This window comes from Phoenix dactylifera, unplaced genomic scaffold, assembly GCF_009389715.1.
Source record: "Phoenix dactylifera cultivar Barhee BC4 unplaced genomic scaffold, palm_55x_up_171113_PBpolish2nd_filt_p 001465F, whole genome shotgun sequence".
NCBI classification, from domain to species: domain Eukaryota; kingdom Viridiplantae; phylum Streptophyta; class Magnoliopsida; order Arecales; family Arecaceae; genus Phoenix; species Phoenix dactylifera.
In genome coordinates, this window is record NW_024068779.1 from 10,625 (window position 1) to 24,865 (window position 14,241).

The 14,241-nt window shown below is 36.7% G+C and overlaps 2 protein-coding genes across 3 annotated transcripts; one reads left to right on the forward strand and one right to left on the reverse strand.

Annotated features, from left to right (window-relative positions):
* Positions 1-2,387: 2,387 nt before the first annotated feature.
* Positions 2,388-5,110, forward strand: LOC120108651. Of its 2 annotated transcripts, none has more exons than XR_005509918.1 (2): positions 2,388-4,416; positions 4,650-5,110. XR_005509918.1 is itself a non-coding variant. In XM_039122319.1 (2 exons), exons 1-2 carry the CDS (start codon positions 4,178-4,180, stop codon positions 4,594-4,596), a joined length of 315 nt encoding a protein of 104 aa, XP_038978247.1. In that variant the 5' UTR covers positions 3,851-4,177; the 3' UTR covers positions 4,597-4,630. The 2 variants fall into 2 exon arrangements, 1 of the variants encoding a protein (XP_038978247.1); XM_039122319.1 differs by lacking the exon at positions 4,650-5,110 and adding an exon at positions 4,521-4,630 and having other exon boundaries at positions 3,851-4,416.
* Positions 5,111-6,852: 1,742 nt separating this feature from the next.
* On the reverse strand, positions 6,853-12,999 carry LOC120108650. The gene is made up of 4 exons (XM_039122314.1): positions 12,600-12,999; positions 7,870-8,017; positions 7,400-7,623; positions 6,853-7,300 (listed from the first exon to the last, which is right to left on the reverse strand). The coding sequence occupies exons 1-4, from the start codon at positions 12,819-12,821 to the stop codon at positions 7,289-7,291; spliced, it is 606 nt and encodes a 201-aa protein (XP_038978242.1). The 5' UTR covers positions 12,822-12,999; the 3' UTR covers positions 6,853-7,288.
* Between the last annotated feature and the right edge of the window lie 1,242 nt (positions 13,000-14,241).

Below are 14,241 nucleotides of genomic sequence, written 5' to 3' on the forward strand. Positions count from 1 at the left end.
ATTATTTAAAATTTTTCAAGATTTCAAAACTTTCTCGCCATCATCATTCTTGGCAACCATTGCCGGCGAGAGGGTGGAAGATCTTGGCTAAAAAAGGAGTTGGAGGAGGGGCGAAGCAGAAAATAAGAGGATAGAGAGAAAGGAATAAAGAAGAGAGAGGAGGTAGAACAGAGAGAGAGAGAGAGAGAGAGAGGGAAGAGAGTTAGCAAATTAGAGGTAGAACCTAGAGTGGAAGGAGAGAGAAGGAAAAAGGGAGGCACAGATCACCAAGAAATGATGCAGAGAGTGGTAGAGAGAGAAGAAAGTAGCAAAAGAGAAGAAAATAAAGCGGTTATCAAGAGCAAGAGGTAAGGTGGAGAGGGAGAGGCATGCTTTCTAAGATAATTGCTTTCTTTCTTCCTCGCTGTAGAGAAACAGAAAGGAAGAGGTATGTTTTCTGAAGTAACTGCTTTTCTTATTTTTCTCGCCATTGGGAAATGCTAAAAAAAATTAATGATAGGTTAACAAATTGAGATATATTCTTCATGGAAGAATAGATAAGGAAAATTCGTGGAAGAGATGTGGATTATGTGAAAAAAATAGATGACAAAAAAGATGAAAATAGAAGAATATAATGATAAAAGGAAAAGAGGAAAAGAGGGAAGAGAAGAGGTTAGAGGGGGGGTTGATGGCGGCTAGACCGTAGCGGTGGTGGGTTAGTGACGAGTTGGCGACAGCCAATGGGGGTGATGGCAAGTGGAAATAGACAAAATAGAGGGAGAGAGAGGTGGCTAAACAAGATCTCGACTGAAATCAGAGGGATAAGGCTCGACATAGAGGGAAAAAAGGAGTGTGGTAAAGGGGGCTTGTCAGCGAGTAGCAAAGGCAACGAACCTTAGTCAGAGTGGCGGTTCTACCAGGGTTGTGACGGCAAAATGCAAAACAGAAAAACAAAGGGGGTTTGAGAGATGAGGAACATGGTCGTGGTTGTGGGTAGGCAGTGGTGCTCAACTATGGTGGCATGGCGACCACTGGAGAGGAGGAAGGGAGGAGGAGGCATCGGAGCTTGGCGGTGGCTCAATTAGGTAGGAAGAAGGAATTGAATAGAAATGTTTTTGAAGGGGATAAGCACGGTAGTTTCACATCCGCCCATGAATTGGCCAGCAACTGGGAGCAACCCCAATAGCTCGGTGGCTACTCCATACCAGCCTCACGGAGACCGCACATGCCACGGTCATTCTGCAATGGTCACAGTCTTATCTCCTCAGCCGAGGCTTGGGCAGATGATCACGATCTCAATCCTTTGTTCGGGGCTCTAAATTTTTTCCTAAAATTTAAAAGAAATCTAATAAACTATTAGCCGATTTTTAATTGAAGTCTGGCTAAATTAACGGTACTCATAATTAGATTGAATTTAAATATAAACAAGTCCAAGTCCACTGATTATCACTATTGGATTTGTAAATAAAATTGTCAATCTAGTTTGACCAAATTAAATTTGTAGGGCTATTGGATTGAGTTACACTGTTGTGTCTGTGTCTAACTTATATAAAACAAAACATAATATTTGAATTAGAAAATGTTCTTTCTTGATTTATCTATCAATTTTTTTTATTAAGAATATCTCTTCTCTTTATCCTAAAAATAGATTAAAACTAGCATATAACCCATATGATATACAGAGTACAATTTTTTGCTTCTTTTTTCAGGTATTCTTGAAATGCAATATAACAATATAATACTATATAATAAATAAAAGGCTTCAATAACTAAATTTTTATTATATACTAAGAATCAACTTTAATAATGGTTGGGTAAAAAACTATACAAGTTCATAGAAAAACTATAAATATACAAAATTCTAATAGTATATGTATATTTATCAATATGGTAAAATGATATATTATTATAAAATAATAAAACTATGATCAAACGTGCATATAATAAGAAATAGAAAGGTATTGCATCTAGAGGGTATTTAAATGCAATATAGTAAGGTTATTAGTGATTATACTTCAATTTTTGAATAAGATTATGATTATAAAAATGCAATAAAAATTAATGAAAAATATTTTTCTTTAAAATCAGCATACATTAAGCAAATATATTTATTAATTATGTCATTAATTTCCATATTAATTTAGTAAACTAATAAATTCTTGATTTGATATGGTTTAATATGATATTATATTGTTATATTTTGATAAAGAGCTATATTAAATAAAAGCTATACTTATTATCCAAAATAAAGAGCTCAACTAATAAGGTTATTAATATAGGCATATGTATGTAATTATATGTATGTATATTACATATATTAGATAATAGAATATATATATATATACATTTGGCTATGGTCAACCAAATATAGGGTTGGATACCGTTTCCTCCCCAACCATAGGATGGGCATGGATCTCAAAGCCATCGATATTCTCGGTATTGCTTTTGGATAGGGTAGAGAGATCGAGAGACATCAGAGAAGAGAGTGGGATTATGCTCCTTGGCTTCTTGAAGAATGCTATTCCACTAGTTTAAGGTTTTCTTTAAAGTTTTGGATCCAAGGTTGAAGGAAATCAATTACAAGAGAAAGAAGAAGAGAAAAATATATAAGAAGAAGAAAAGAATAAAAGGCACAAGAGAAATAGTAATATTAGGGATCGACGATAACAAAGCAAAAAACATATAAATCAACATTTTGGATAGTCATATTTTCTCTCTCTCTCTCAAAAAAAAAAAAATTGCCGAGAAACCTCTAAGTTTTAAGGGAAGGAGCTTACCTTTGAAAACATGGTTATTTTTGGTATTATTCAGAATTTTTCAAGATTTCAAAACTTTCTCACCATCATCATTCTTGGCAATCCTTGCCGATGAGAGGGTTGAAGATCTTGGCTAAAAAAAGAGTGGGAGGAGGGGCAGAGTAGAAATGAGAACATAGAGAGAAAGGAGTGGAATAGAGGGAAGAGAGAGAGTTATTAACAAATTAGAGGTAGAACCTAGAGTGGGAGGAGAGAAAAGAGAAAAGGAGACACAGATCCCTAGGAAATGATCCAAAGAATGATAGAGAGAGAAGAAAGTAGCAAAAGAGAGAAGAAAAAAAAGTAGATATCAAGAGCGAGCAAAAAAGAAAGGGTTAAAGAGGTAAGGTGGAGAGGGGGAGGCATGCTTTCTAAGCCTTTTTTTTTCCGTTGGAAAATGCTAAAAAAAATTAATGATAGGTTAATGCATTGAGATCTATTCTTCATCATATGGCTTGAGATCTATTCTTCATCATATGGCTAGGAGGTGGCCAGATCAGGTCTCAAATATCGTTCACCCAGAAAGAGACATATGCTTGCCCATACGTATAAGTGCAAACTTTTATTGCCAAACTGTAAAACCATGTATAATTATATCTGGATGCACACATTGACACATATCCAAACTCTGGCCACAAATCTTTTTGAAGGCCGAGTTTTTAATACAATAATTTTAAATCTATCCATACCCAACATTTGCCGTACTGTATTCCTGTCGAATGCCGAATGAATTATTGTAGTCGGATCCCTTTCATAAATTTTTTTAAAAAATTAGGCTCTATCTTTTTCTCTATTTCGACTCATACAAATATTTGATTCTTGTTCTTTCTGCTCTCTCCCCCTTAGCCGTGCACGGCACATGCCCGGTTGCTAGTTTAAATAAGATTGAATCTCGATCAAGCAACGGAGAAAAAGAAAAATTAATTACTCCACGGGAACGTCATTTGATCAATCATTCAACCAGCACTGCAGGTAATGGCAAAAAAGTGTTCAAGTGGATACTGGGACTACAGTGGGTAGAATGAGATACAGGATTTGGTGGTCTTTTTTCTGCTACAACCGATCCTATCATATGACATGATAACAAAATCTTACACCTACCGGGCAAGTGGTGGTTGCCATCATCATTAGATCGTTCCCCCGGTCCCAAAAAAACCCATCAGGATCCAATCCCAACTCTCGCATTCCATCAAATCCCAATCCCGCCCCCAAAAAACCCATCAGGATCCAATCCCAACTCTCGCATTCCATCAAATCCCAATCCAGAAGCACAAACAGAGAAGGGAATCCACAGAAAGGGGAGCAAAGCTAAAATTTCATTTCATTATACGAGAGATCAGGAACAAGAAAAGGCCATTCATGGTCATCTCCTCACCATCAGGACGCAGAACAAAACGGAGAAGATGAAGGACCGAGCGACCGAGGTGGCGGCGTCGAAGACGGTGGCGAACCTCCGCTCTTGCAGCGCCCAGATCGTCCCCGCGTACATCCCCACTCTCTCCACCATCGCCACCAAAAGCCCCATCAGCCGACCCACACAGAAAATTCTAGGGGAGATGGAATTGGAATTTGGAGAAAGAGATAGGGGACAGAGCCAGCTCGGGGAATTTATTGTGGTCTCAGAAGAATTTGGTTTCTTTCGGTAAGGTTTCTTCCCACATCGATTCGTAAAGGAGTTTTTTTATTATTACTATTATAGGATCCACGTTCTTTCCCGTTTTTTGGTAAGTTTTCCTACTTTCATAGATGTCAGGGTGTCACAGAGGACCGGGCCAATGGGATGGCCGCGTCCAACTATCGAGGGCGATGCCTTCCACATTAGGGATTTTACGCAAACTGGTTGCGCGATGACGTGTGTTCTTTTGATTGGAACAGTTTTCGGCATTCGGATGCCACGTCATAGAGCAACGGAGGATGCGTGATATCCGTGAGCGGGGAGGGGATTTTCCCGGTGGGCGTCGCCGGGGAAACGTTGTTCACGCGAAGGCAACGCGGCAACCGAAGTTACCAGCGAGGAACCTGCGAAGAAAGTTACGCCTCTTTTTAACCGGACAATATTAGCCGGTATTTAAATCTTTTTGTACGTAGTCACGGAGGGAGACATAGTAACTTCTTGTGTCTTAATAAGCAGGGGCCAAACTTGGAGTAATTCCTTTGTTGGATTAAATTATAAGCTCTAAAGTCACCATAGCAGTTCAAAAAAAAAAAATCATAAATATTTCAACAGCTTATTTTTATTAAACAAATGCTGAAAGCAATGTCTAACTCGCTAAATGAGACTGTTACCGGCTACTTGTTGGAGTGGTTATCAGTGAGAAATCTAATAGGGAGATTACATGGCAGCAATGCAGCTTTTCTATTTGATTTTTTTGGTTACATGGCACTATCACTATTTATTACATATACAACGATTTGAGCAAATAATGTCATTATCTGTAACATTATATATTAACCCTTGTAGTAGTTACTAAGGTCATTGTGACTATTTTATTTGGCTCCCTTAAAATCTAGTCCATTGGTTGCGGCTCACACAATGTCGAGGTTTAATCCTCACCTTCTACCTATACTCATCCTATCCAGTAGGATCGAAGCGAGCGCCTACACAACTCAGAATGGAATCTTGTCCTCTTAACCGAGGGGTAAGAAATAATACCATCAAAGTAAGGACTTAGTAGTCAAATTCATCAAATCTTCATTAAGTAATGATGTAGAGATTGTTTTTTATACCGAGATATTACCATTATTAAAACCTTATTCTAGACATAGCAATAGTAATCTCTAAATTGCAAAAGTTTCTTGAACTATAGGTTGAACTTTCGTGTTGACGAACAACTCTACAAAATAATTCTTAGATGATTGAATAAATCGTCAATAAATCAGTATTCACAAATTTTATGACAAATTAGAAATTCTGCTAGTGATGTTACTAGTTATTGTTGTTAATGGCAATTGTACTGCTAGTCTATTGTTTGTTTGTTAATAAACATATACACACATTAATATTATCGAATTTTTGATTTGTAGTGATTTCACTATTTAAAATCATTTTCAAACTTCAGCAAACTCCCTGCACTTTGCTCAAATCCAAATATGAGCTCCTAGCCAAATTGTTCCTTGATGCTATACTTACCATTGGGCAAAAGCTTGGGAAAGAACTTTGCACTGCAAGTGCAACTTGATTTTCAGACAAACACAACATACGCTCGCATTTGAGATCAACATAGAGCGTCCATTTAAAACTGTTGAAGGTTAGCTTATTGCAGTTCTAGCTTTATTCAATTTTACTCTCATAAAATATATCCCAGGACCCCGGATTGCCGGGATCTGGATAGAAGTCCTTTAACATATCCTGTCACTAGCAACCAAACTAAGCATCAAATCAGGTTAAGGAAAAGAACTTCACCTAATTAGTTCAAAGTTCCTTTCGATAAGTCATGCAATAGTCAAACTATAATATGCATAAGAAAGAGCAAAGGATTTGAACAAGGAATCTATCAGATTGTTCACAAATCTATCTATCTCTCTCTCTCTCACACACACACACATACAAAAATCTTAAATGTGGATTTCTATGTGCCCATAAATTAGTGTCGAAGCATATCTAAACACTTGTACCGAAAAAAGGACATATCTAAACACTTTGACTAGGCTTATGCCAATCTAAGCTTAACAACCAAGTCCCTAATTTTCCCAGTATAAAACTGACAGTTTGCATAATATGACTATTAAGCACAGCCGCCTATGGGAACGTCTATCTTGGTTCATGCAGGTTTCTTAGAAAGTTCAAACGACATGCATACAGTCATTATGTACTACGAAAGTTATCTATTTAGTCAACTCATTAAACAACTCTCATGCCAGATTGCTATGAAAAGAAAAGCGGAAGCGGAAATCTAATGGAAGTAGAAATCTACACTAACTTGAAATCTACACCCCGGATAGCACTTTACAGTTTGTTGCAAAATTTGATCTTAAGGAGAGTCCAACCTCCCGGCCAGAAATCATGGACAAGATATCTTCCTGAGTAATTCACTTTCAGGTGCCCAGACCTGTAAATCCAAAAGGTTTAGTGCAGTTTAATAAATGGAGCCTTAACATTATGCACATTTGGATGTTTGAGACATCCACGCAGTGCAAAATTTCCCTCCAGTTCTCATCCTGTGCCACTGAATTTCATTCTTGTAAATAAGAAAATTGCTTCATTTCAGCAGGATGCTACATTAATCTATTACACATGAATCTACTAACAGGTAACCACTATGCCAGACCCGAGCCCCACCGGCAAAAGATGGGAATGTTTGAGGTTTGGTAAATGAAGCTCAAAGTATAAAATGAGTCAGCATACCTCCAACAGTGACACATTTATCAAATGGAAATCAGCATAGAATGATTCCTATACTCAATTAATCGATGCCAACTGCATTCAGGTAAAACTGAATGCACTTTTCGCTTCTGAAGATCTGATAGAATTCAATTCAGCTGCCAACTTCTGTCCTTCCCCATCCTCAGTGAGTTCAAGTTTTGCCCTGCAGCCCCACAAAAGCAAGGAATGAGTTTATTCATGGTCCATTTCTTAAACTTCAAGACATTATTTTAAATTACAGGGGCCACTTAACAGAGCTGACCTGCATTTCTCTTGCAATGGAAGGAAGCCATTTCTCTCCTCTGACCTTTTTCAGTTCCAAAACTCTTTCTTCCTCTTTCTTGGTTGCTGCCTTTGCTGCAGCTTCTTTAGCTTCAAATCTAGCCAAAGATCGCTGGCATGCCTCTCTCGCTGCATCCATAATATTATTGCCATCAACAACGACAGATTGAAGTTGGCATCTGAACTGCACCAAAGAAAGGATGACTAAAACCATTATGAATATCAAAACCACAATCAAACAGATAAGTGTGTGATAAGACGGAAAATGGCATACCTTCTTTGATTTCTCATCAATTTCCTCTCCTGGTAGAATTCTTGGTTTTTTTTTGTGGTTGTACATGTGTATCTGGCAACATGCATCAAGCTTGAATTCCTAGTTTATGTTAGAAGTTAATATGTTTTACTGACAATGACAAACTAATATGAGTAGAATTAGATGAAAAATCATACCAATGGGATCCAAAATTATGCCAGGAGGTGCTTTTCTGAATAACTGAATGCCACCACCATTTGATTGAGGAATGTCATTGGACAGAGGGATAGGATTTATCACCATCTCAAGACTCTTCTCTAACAGATCATCAAGAAGCTTTTGTGCCTGTCCATGATATGCTAAAACTTGAATTCTCATCTTCACCAAGAAATAGAATTGCACCACACTTATTTGATCTTGAAGATGGGGTTGGTGTTGACTATTTAGGCAGGAAAGGAGATGTTTATTTGTACCGAGAGCAGTAGAACGAATTCTTTTTGTTCAAGTTTGGATTAATGTAATATCTCAAAGGTACTTATAGAGCTTCTTGCCAGCACATACCAAACACATTCTTTGGGAATCACTTAGTCTTAAATGTTACATAATGGAGATAACTTGCAAAAAAAAAATGTCACGGGTATCCATTGGTTAATAGACCTCCACCCCTCATGTAATCCCCAGTAGACCAAATAAAAGGAAGGAATTATCTGGCAAGTAATGAAAATGTTGAACACAACCAAATGAACTTATTTGATGTCATTGGAGAATTGAATAGTATGAAAATGATGAACCACAACCAAGGGAACTTATTTGACGTCATTGGAGAATGGAATGGTAACTAACATGAGAACTTCCTGAAAAAGTACAGGAGATACTCTAGTTGCAGTGCATATGAATTAAGCCCAGGTTTTCGATTCCCTAACTCCCTAACACTGACTGCAAATGAATTTTTGCTAGCATTCCAGTAAAGATCCTCGGTGTATATTATTTGAAAATGGTCTAGCACTAGTTAACAAGCAAATTTGCAATAAACTCTAAATCAGATTGTGGAGGAATGTTCTGGTATAATCATTCGCATTTTGTTTTACATTTATACTCAGATAATCATGGGGCATGCTTAATTCGATCATCTATTTTAAGCCCATAGTACTGTTATTTGCTAGGTCTTCCAAGCAATTGTTGAATTAGTAATACAAAATGATATCTAATGCAATATGAGGTAGCATTATGCAGGTTATATTAACTGCCACAGGTTATTAATCCATGCAGAAGAAAATATTTAGCAATATTCTTGTTATTTGAATATTACTCAATTTCTTGTGCTAGTCTTATCGAATATAGGAGAGTCTGAAGTTTCATCTCTTAGTATCAGATGATCAGGTGGCTCTTTGAGTTAATGTTATAAATGAGATCTCAATACAGTGGTAGATAGCATTAGACAGGTAATAATATCACCTCTGCAAGAGACTGCACAGCTTTTTAATCCATGTGACAGAAATTTGGCAACAGTCGTCTTATTTGAATACCATTCAACATCTTTGTAGAAGGAGTTAAAATTATTAGGCAGTGTGCATTGAAGCCTCCTAACATCAAACTCGTTATCAACAATAGTTGCATTTATCAGATGTAGGTTTTGGATACTAACAAACAATACTAGAATTTTCTGAATAAGGATTTATTGAACCACTAATATTTTTTTTTAAAAAAAAGAGCTTTGCATGAGCACTAAATCAAGAATCAAATCTGAGAATCGCAGAAGACAATTGATCAAATTAGCAATAAGGAAGACCAATTTAAGTAAATTATAATCCCGGAGGGGGACTCGATTACGGGGACTAAGTGGATTCGTGACGCCGGGCGACAGGGCAATGGTCACCCCCTACTCGGGGATATCCAGAGCTTGGGGGCTGGCTACAGATCATTCTAAATGGCCCATGTGTATCGGGAGGCGAACTCGGCAGCAGATTGGTCGCCTCTTTTACTGCTCACCACTCGAAAGAGGTTTTATGGACAGAGACTGACTCCGCTCCCCCACCCTTATGTACTCTTATTTCTTTTGATTCTGAAGGTAGAACTCATGCCAGGTTGATGTGAGTTACCATAATACCCCCCCCCAAAAAAAGTAGCCTCACAAATAACTCTCTAAATGTACCATCTAGATTCACAGTCGAACATTTTAGACTTTACTGGCTCGATCTTACCCCTCAAACAAGGTCAAACCGACCACTCAGAATAAAGCAAGGTAAATACTCAAGCTTGACCTCAGATGTAAATGCTGTACTTTACTTTTAACCCTCAAACAACATCAAATCAACTCCTCAAAACAAAGTACTCAAGTTTGACCTCACATGCATAAACTATACATACAAATAACTGAACTACACAATTACACTTACACAATTACACTAAAGGGTCCATATCCGACAAAAAAAATGCATACAGCCACAGTACAGAAAAAGGAAGACAACAGGTTATTGAAGGTTGAAGCATGTGGTATAGCCTTCATTCTCTTATTTAATTCTCAGAAGTTTGGTACTACTATCATTCCAAATTTTTCACAAAACTATAAACAAATGCAAAGAACACCTTGCTCAAGCTCAAATTAAAGCAAAGGGCATCTAAGGCCTCATCAGAAGATCTGAAAGGCCACTCAATCCTCTTCCACTATTAACAGTCTTCATTCGGTTTTTAAGAAGAAAAATCTTCATTTGCAACATCCCACTACACAACAGATGCCTTTGGTTTAAAACTTGATCCCTCTTATGAAGGTCATCTTTGGTAAATATTTCCCAAGTGGTTTCCAAGCAGACCTTTGGGTTTTAAAATCATTATTTTCTGAATTAAATTCTAGTCCAAGACAAAAGACTTCATCAAGCAATTAAAGCTAAAATTCCAATTCAACCAAACAGTCAACCTAAAGATCAACAAGAAAAAATAGTATAATCTGATCCCTGAAGCAATGCATTTTTGAAAATCCTTTTTTGTTTTCTTTATGCAACCCATGAAAAATACCTTTCAGTACCTATTTTAACTAAACTAAGTTCTACTAGTGGTTCAATCGAAAAGCTTCAGAAACCTGAAGGCAGCATCAGATATATAAGACAGAATGTTCCAGTCAGATGGACCCCATCGCTGTAAACCAACTCAGCATCAAATTAGTTAACTTTTTTTAGTCCCAATGAACTAAATAAAGTGAAAAGAAGCTGACCGAAACCATGGGTAGGGAAAGTAATAAAATTGGCGGTACTAGGGCCAATTAAAACAAGAGCGATTGTCTTGTTCATTTGACGATTATACAAGTAATATAGGTTTTATATGCTCCTTCTAAATATTTCATTTCACTTGGTCCTTGGAAAGCGACAACCATGAAATGCTGAACCATGTTGAACTAGCTAATTCGAGGCATAGTGAACCGAACCAGTTGGTTACTGGCACGGTTCATTTGGTCGATACAAAACGGAAGCCTTACCGCACCTACAGAGGGAGAGGGAGAAGGAGAGAGAGGAAGAGAGAGAGTTAGGGAGGAAGGGAGGGAGAGGGAGAGGGAGAGGAAGGGGGAGAGAGAGAGAGGGAGAGGAAGAGAGAAGCCGAGAGAGAGGGCTCAAAAGTCCTTATCGGAAGTTCCGAACAGGGGATCTTTTGTTTCATTTCGAAACTGAAGATCCCTATTTAAGTGAACTTGGTAAACCATTTGGCGACATCAATTTTGAAATTGGCAAAAAAAAGGTACATCCCCAAACAACATTGCACAGGCCTATATAGTACCATACCAGTTGCCAACCAGTATGGGCCCTGATACTAGTTCGGCGAACCTTAGCAACAATAATTGATTATTTCAAGTACATATCAGCTACATCTTGTGTACGCTATGCAATAATGGCTATCAAATCTGTAATTGAAGATTCAAGCATTGCAACATGAAGCAACAGATCCACGCAAGCATTCGGATGCATAGAGAAGCACATAAACTGATTATTTGATTGCCAATAAATCTTGTTTATCACATTAAAAGCAAATGCTTTGATAAAACGTTTTGCTTTAACAGGGATTGCATAAGAGGGGTTGAAAAAAGGTTCTGCCTGTGCACACAAAACTTGATAATTAGTAGTAGTCATGATTTAGCCCCTTGAGGTTAAATTTTTCCAAGAGCTCAGGAGTCTCATGAAGTCATGGTAAGAAGGGAATCACGCTACAGGGGGGGAAATTGGAAAGGACACTTGATTCATGATGGCAAAACATCATAAGTCAACAGGTCAAGAATCCTAGTCAACCAACTTGGTAGATGAAGCAACAAGTTTAAATATATTCTATATATTTTTTAGGAAGCTGTGCAGAAACCAATCATTATAATGTGCCAAAGAAAAATCTTAATTTAATTTAGTAATATGCAAGCATTGAATGAAAATCATGTCGAAAGTTGTAAGTAAAAGGTATTCATGGGTATAGAAGATTGCACTTCTTTAAGCCATCTGAGTTATGAGAGACTGTTTTCTACTAACACTTGAGCTTACCATATTTCAATATCATTCATTATAACTTCTAGTATCGCAGAGCCCAACACATTAGATGGAATAGTATTTGCTAAAGTCATCACACCTCTACTAGACTAAATTTCAAAGTTTACAGATAGACAAGCATTACATTATTCAAGAAATTCGGTTTATTTGCCAGCTAAACTAATTCCCGCATGAAATTGGATACCGGAAACGCACAAAAGGAGCATTCTTTAACAATTCCTTCCTTCAAAGCATGGATAGATAGGGAAAAATCTCCTTTTTAATAGAACGTGCAAGCCAAGCAAATTAAGAAGGTGTTGGACCTCCATTGGATCGATCCTAATCATCAAAAGCTTCCATCTTTTCACAATTAGCAACAGAATGATGGAAATCTCTCGAAGAAACAGAGGGAGGGGGGGGGGAGTTTATACCTTGATCTGGTAGAGCTTGAGACCAGGGGTTTGGGACTTCTTTAGCTGCCCGTTGCGGGGGTCGTCCGGGGCCGTCGAACCGCCGGCGACCGATTGGGGCGTGGCGGGGCGATTGGAGGTGGAGACGCCGAAGTTGACGGCGGCGACGGAATCGATGGCCGCCTTCCATTCGGCGTCGCCGTCCTCCTCCCCACTGCTGCTCGCCGAACTGCCGCCGCCCATTAAAATTTCTTTGGCTCTGCTGCTGCTCGCACGGGAAGGTCACCTTCGCTAGCGCCTGATGCCTGGTTTTGAAGCGGAAAAGCAAGAGGCATGGATTTCGGAAGATGAAGATCGGACGGTCGCTGAGAGTCTCCTCTTTTGGAGGGTTGGGTGGAGTGGCGTTGAGGGGGGAGCCCGGGGAGGGGATGAAAATATATTTAATTATTAATTTTGTAAAAAAATAAATTAATTTACAGATCTCTTGTAATTATATTTCTGATCTAAGTACAAAACTAGCGGAGGTCTAAATAGATATATATTGGATGTGAAAAATATGTATAAGATATTCATCAAATATATATTAGGCATCCAATAAATATATATTACTGGCCATATTTAAGTCAAGAAACAAAATTATTCAAGAATCCAAAAATAATTTGATTTTTTTTATAAAATTAATATTTAAAAAGATTTTTTATGCAAAATTCACTAATCATTCTTGTAAAATATTTAATATATTTCAAATTAGTTTCATAAGAACCTGTCACCCACCCAAGGTTTTCATCTTAGTAAAAAGAGAGTTTTATCAGGTCTCTCACTCTCTCAAGCTATATTAAAAATATAGATTTATTATATAAATACATACATAGTTATTATAATATTAAATAAAATATAAATAACATACATAACTATTGTAATATCAAATAAATTTTATACTATCACAAAGAATCATAACTATATTATAATACACTTATTTAATTATTAATATAATAATCTTTGATATCACTATTATATATATTATAATTATAATAAACAAGATAATTTGTATTTTAATAATTTTATTATATTTTCTATAAAAAATAACTAATAATCAAAGTTATATCATATTTTCTATTATATAATAATTATTAGTTATTATAATCATACATTTAATATATATTTACGATTAAAGCAATATACTTTGTAATTATAATATCAAGCAATTTTATAGTGATACATTTAATATAGTAATTATTCCTAAGCTAATTTAATAGTAATTTGATGTTATTTCTATTATATGATAATTATTAAAAAATGATAATTATTACTTTATAATAAAAAAGATATATTATTATATAATTATTGCTATAATGAGATAATAATTATTTAGTAAAATAAATATTGCTATCTTGATCATGATATACATATCTAGTTATGATTGTTGTATCATAATCATAATCATAAAAAATTTAATTATACTATAAATCCTGTTAATAATAATTATTAGTTATTACAATAATACTTATTATAAATATATTAGATCATGATACTGTAATTTGGCCACATCCATTTCCATCCGCCATCGGCTGCCATTAGATACACAAGTAGCGATGCATCCAAACTTACCGTACCTAATCCTCGACAATTGCTAGCCCATAGCCATTTTGACGGTCCTGATCTG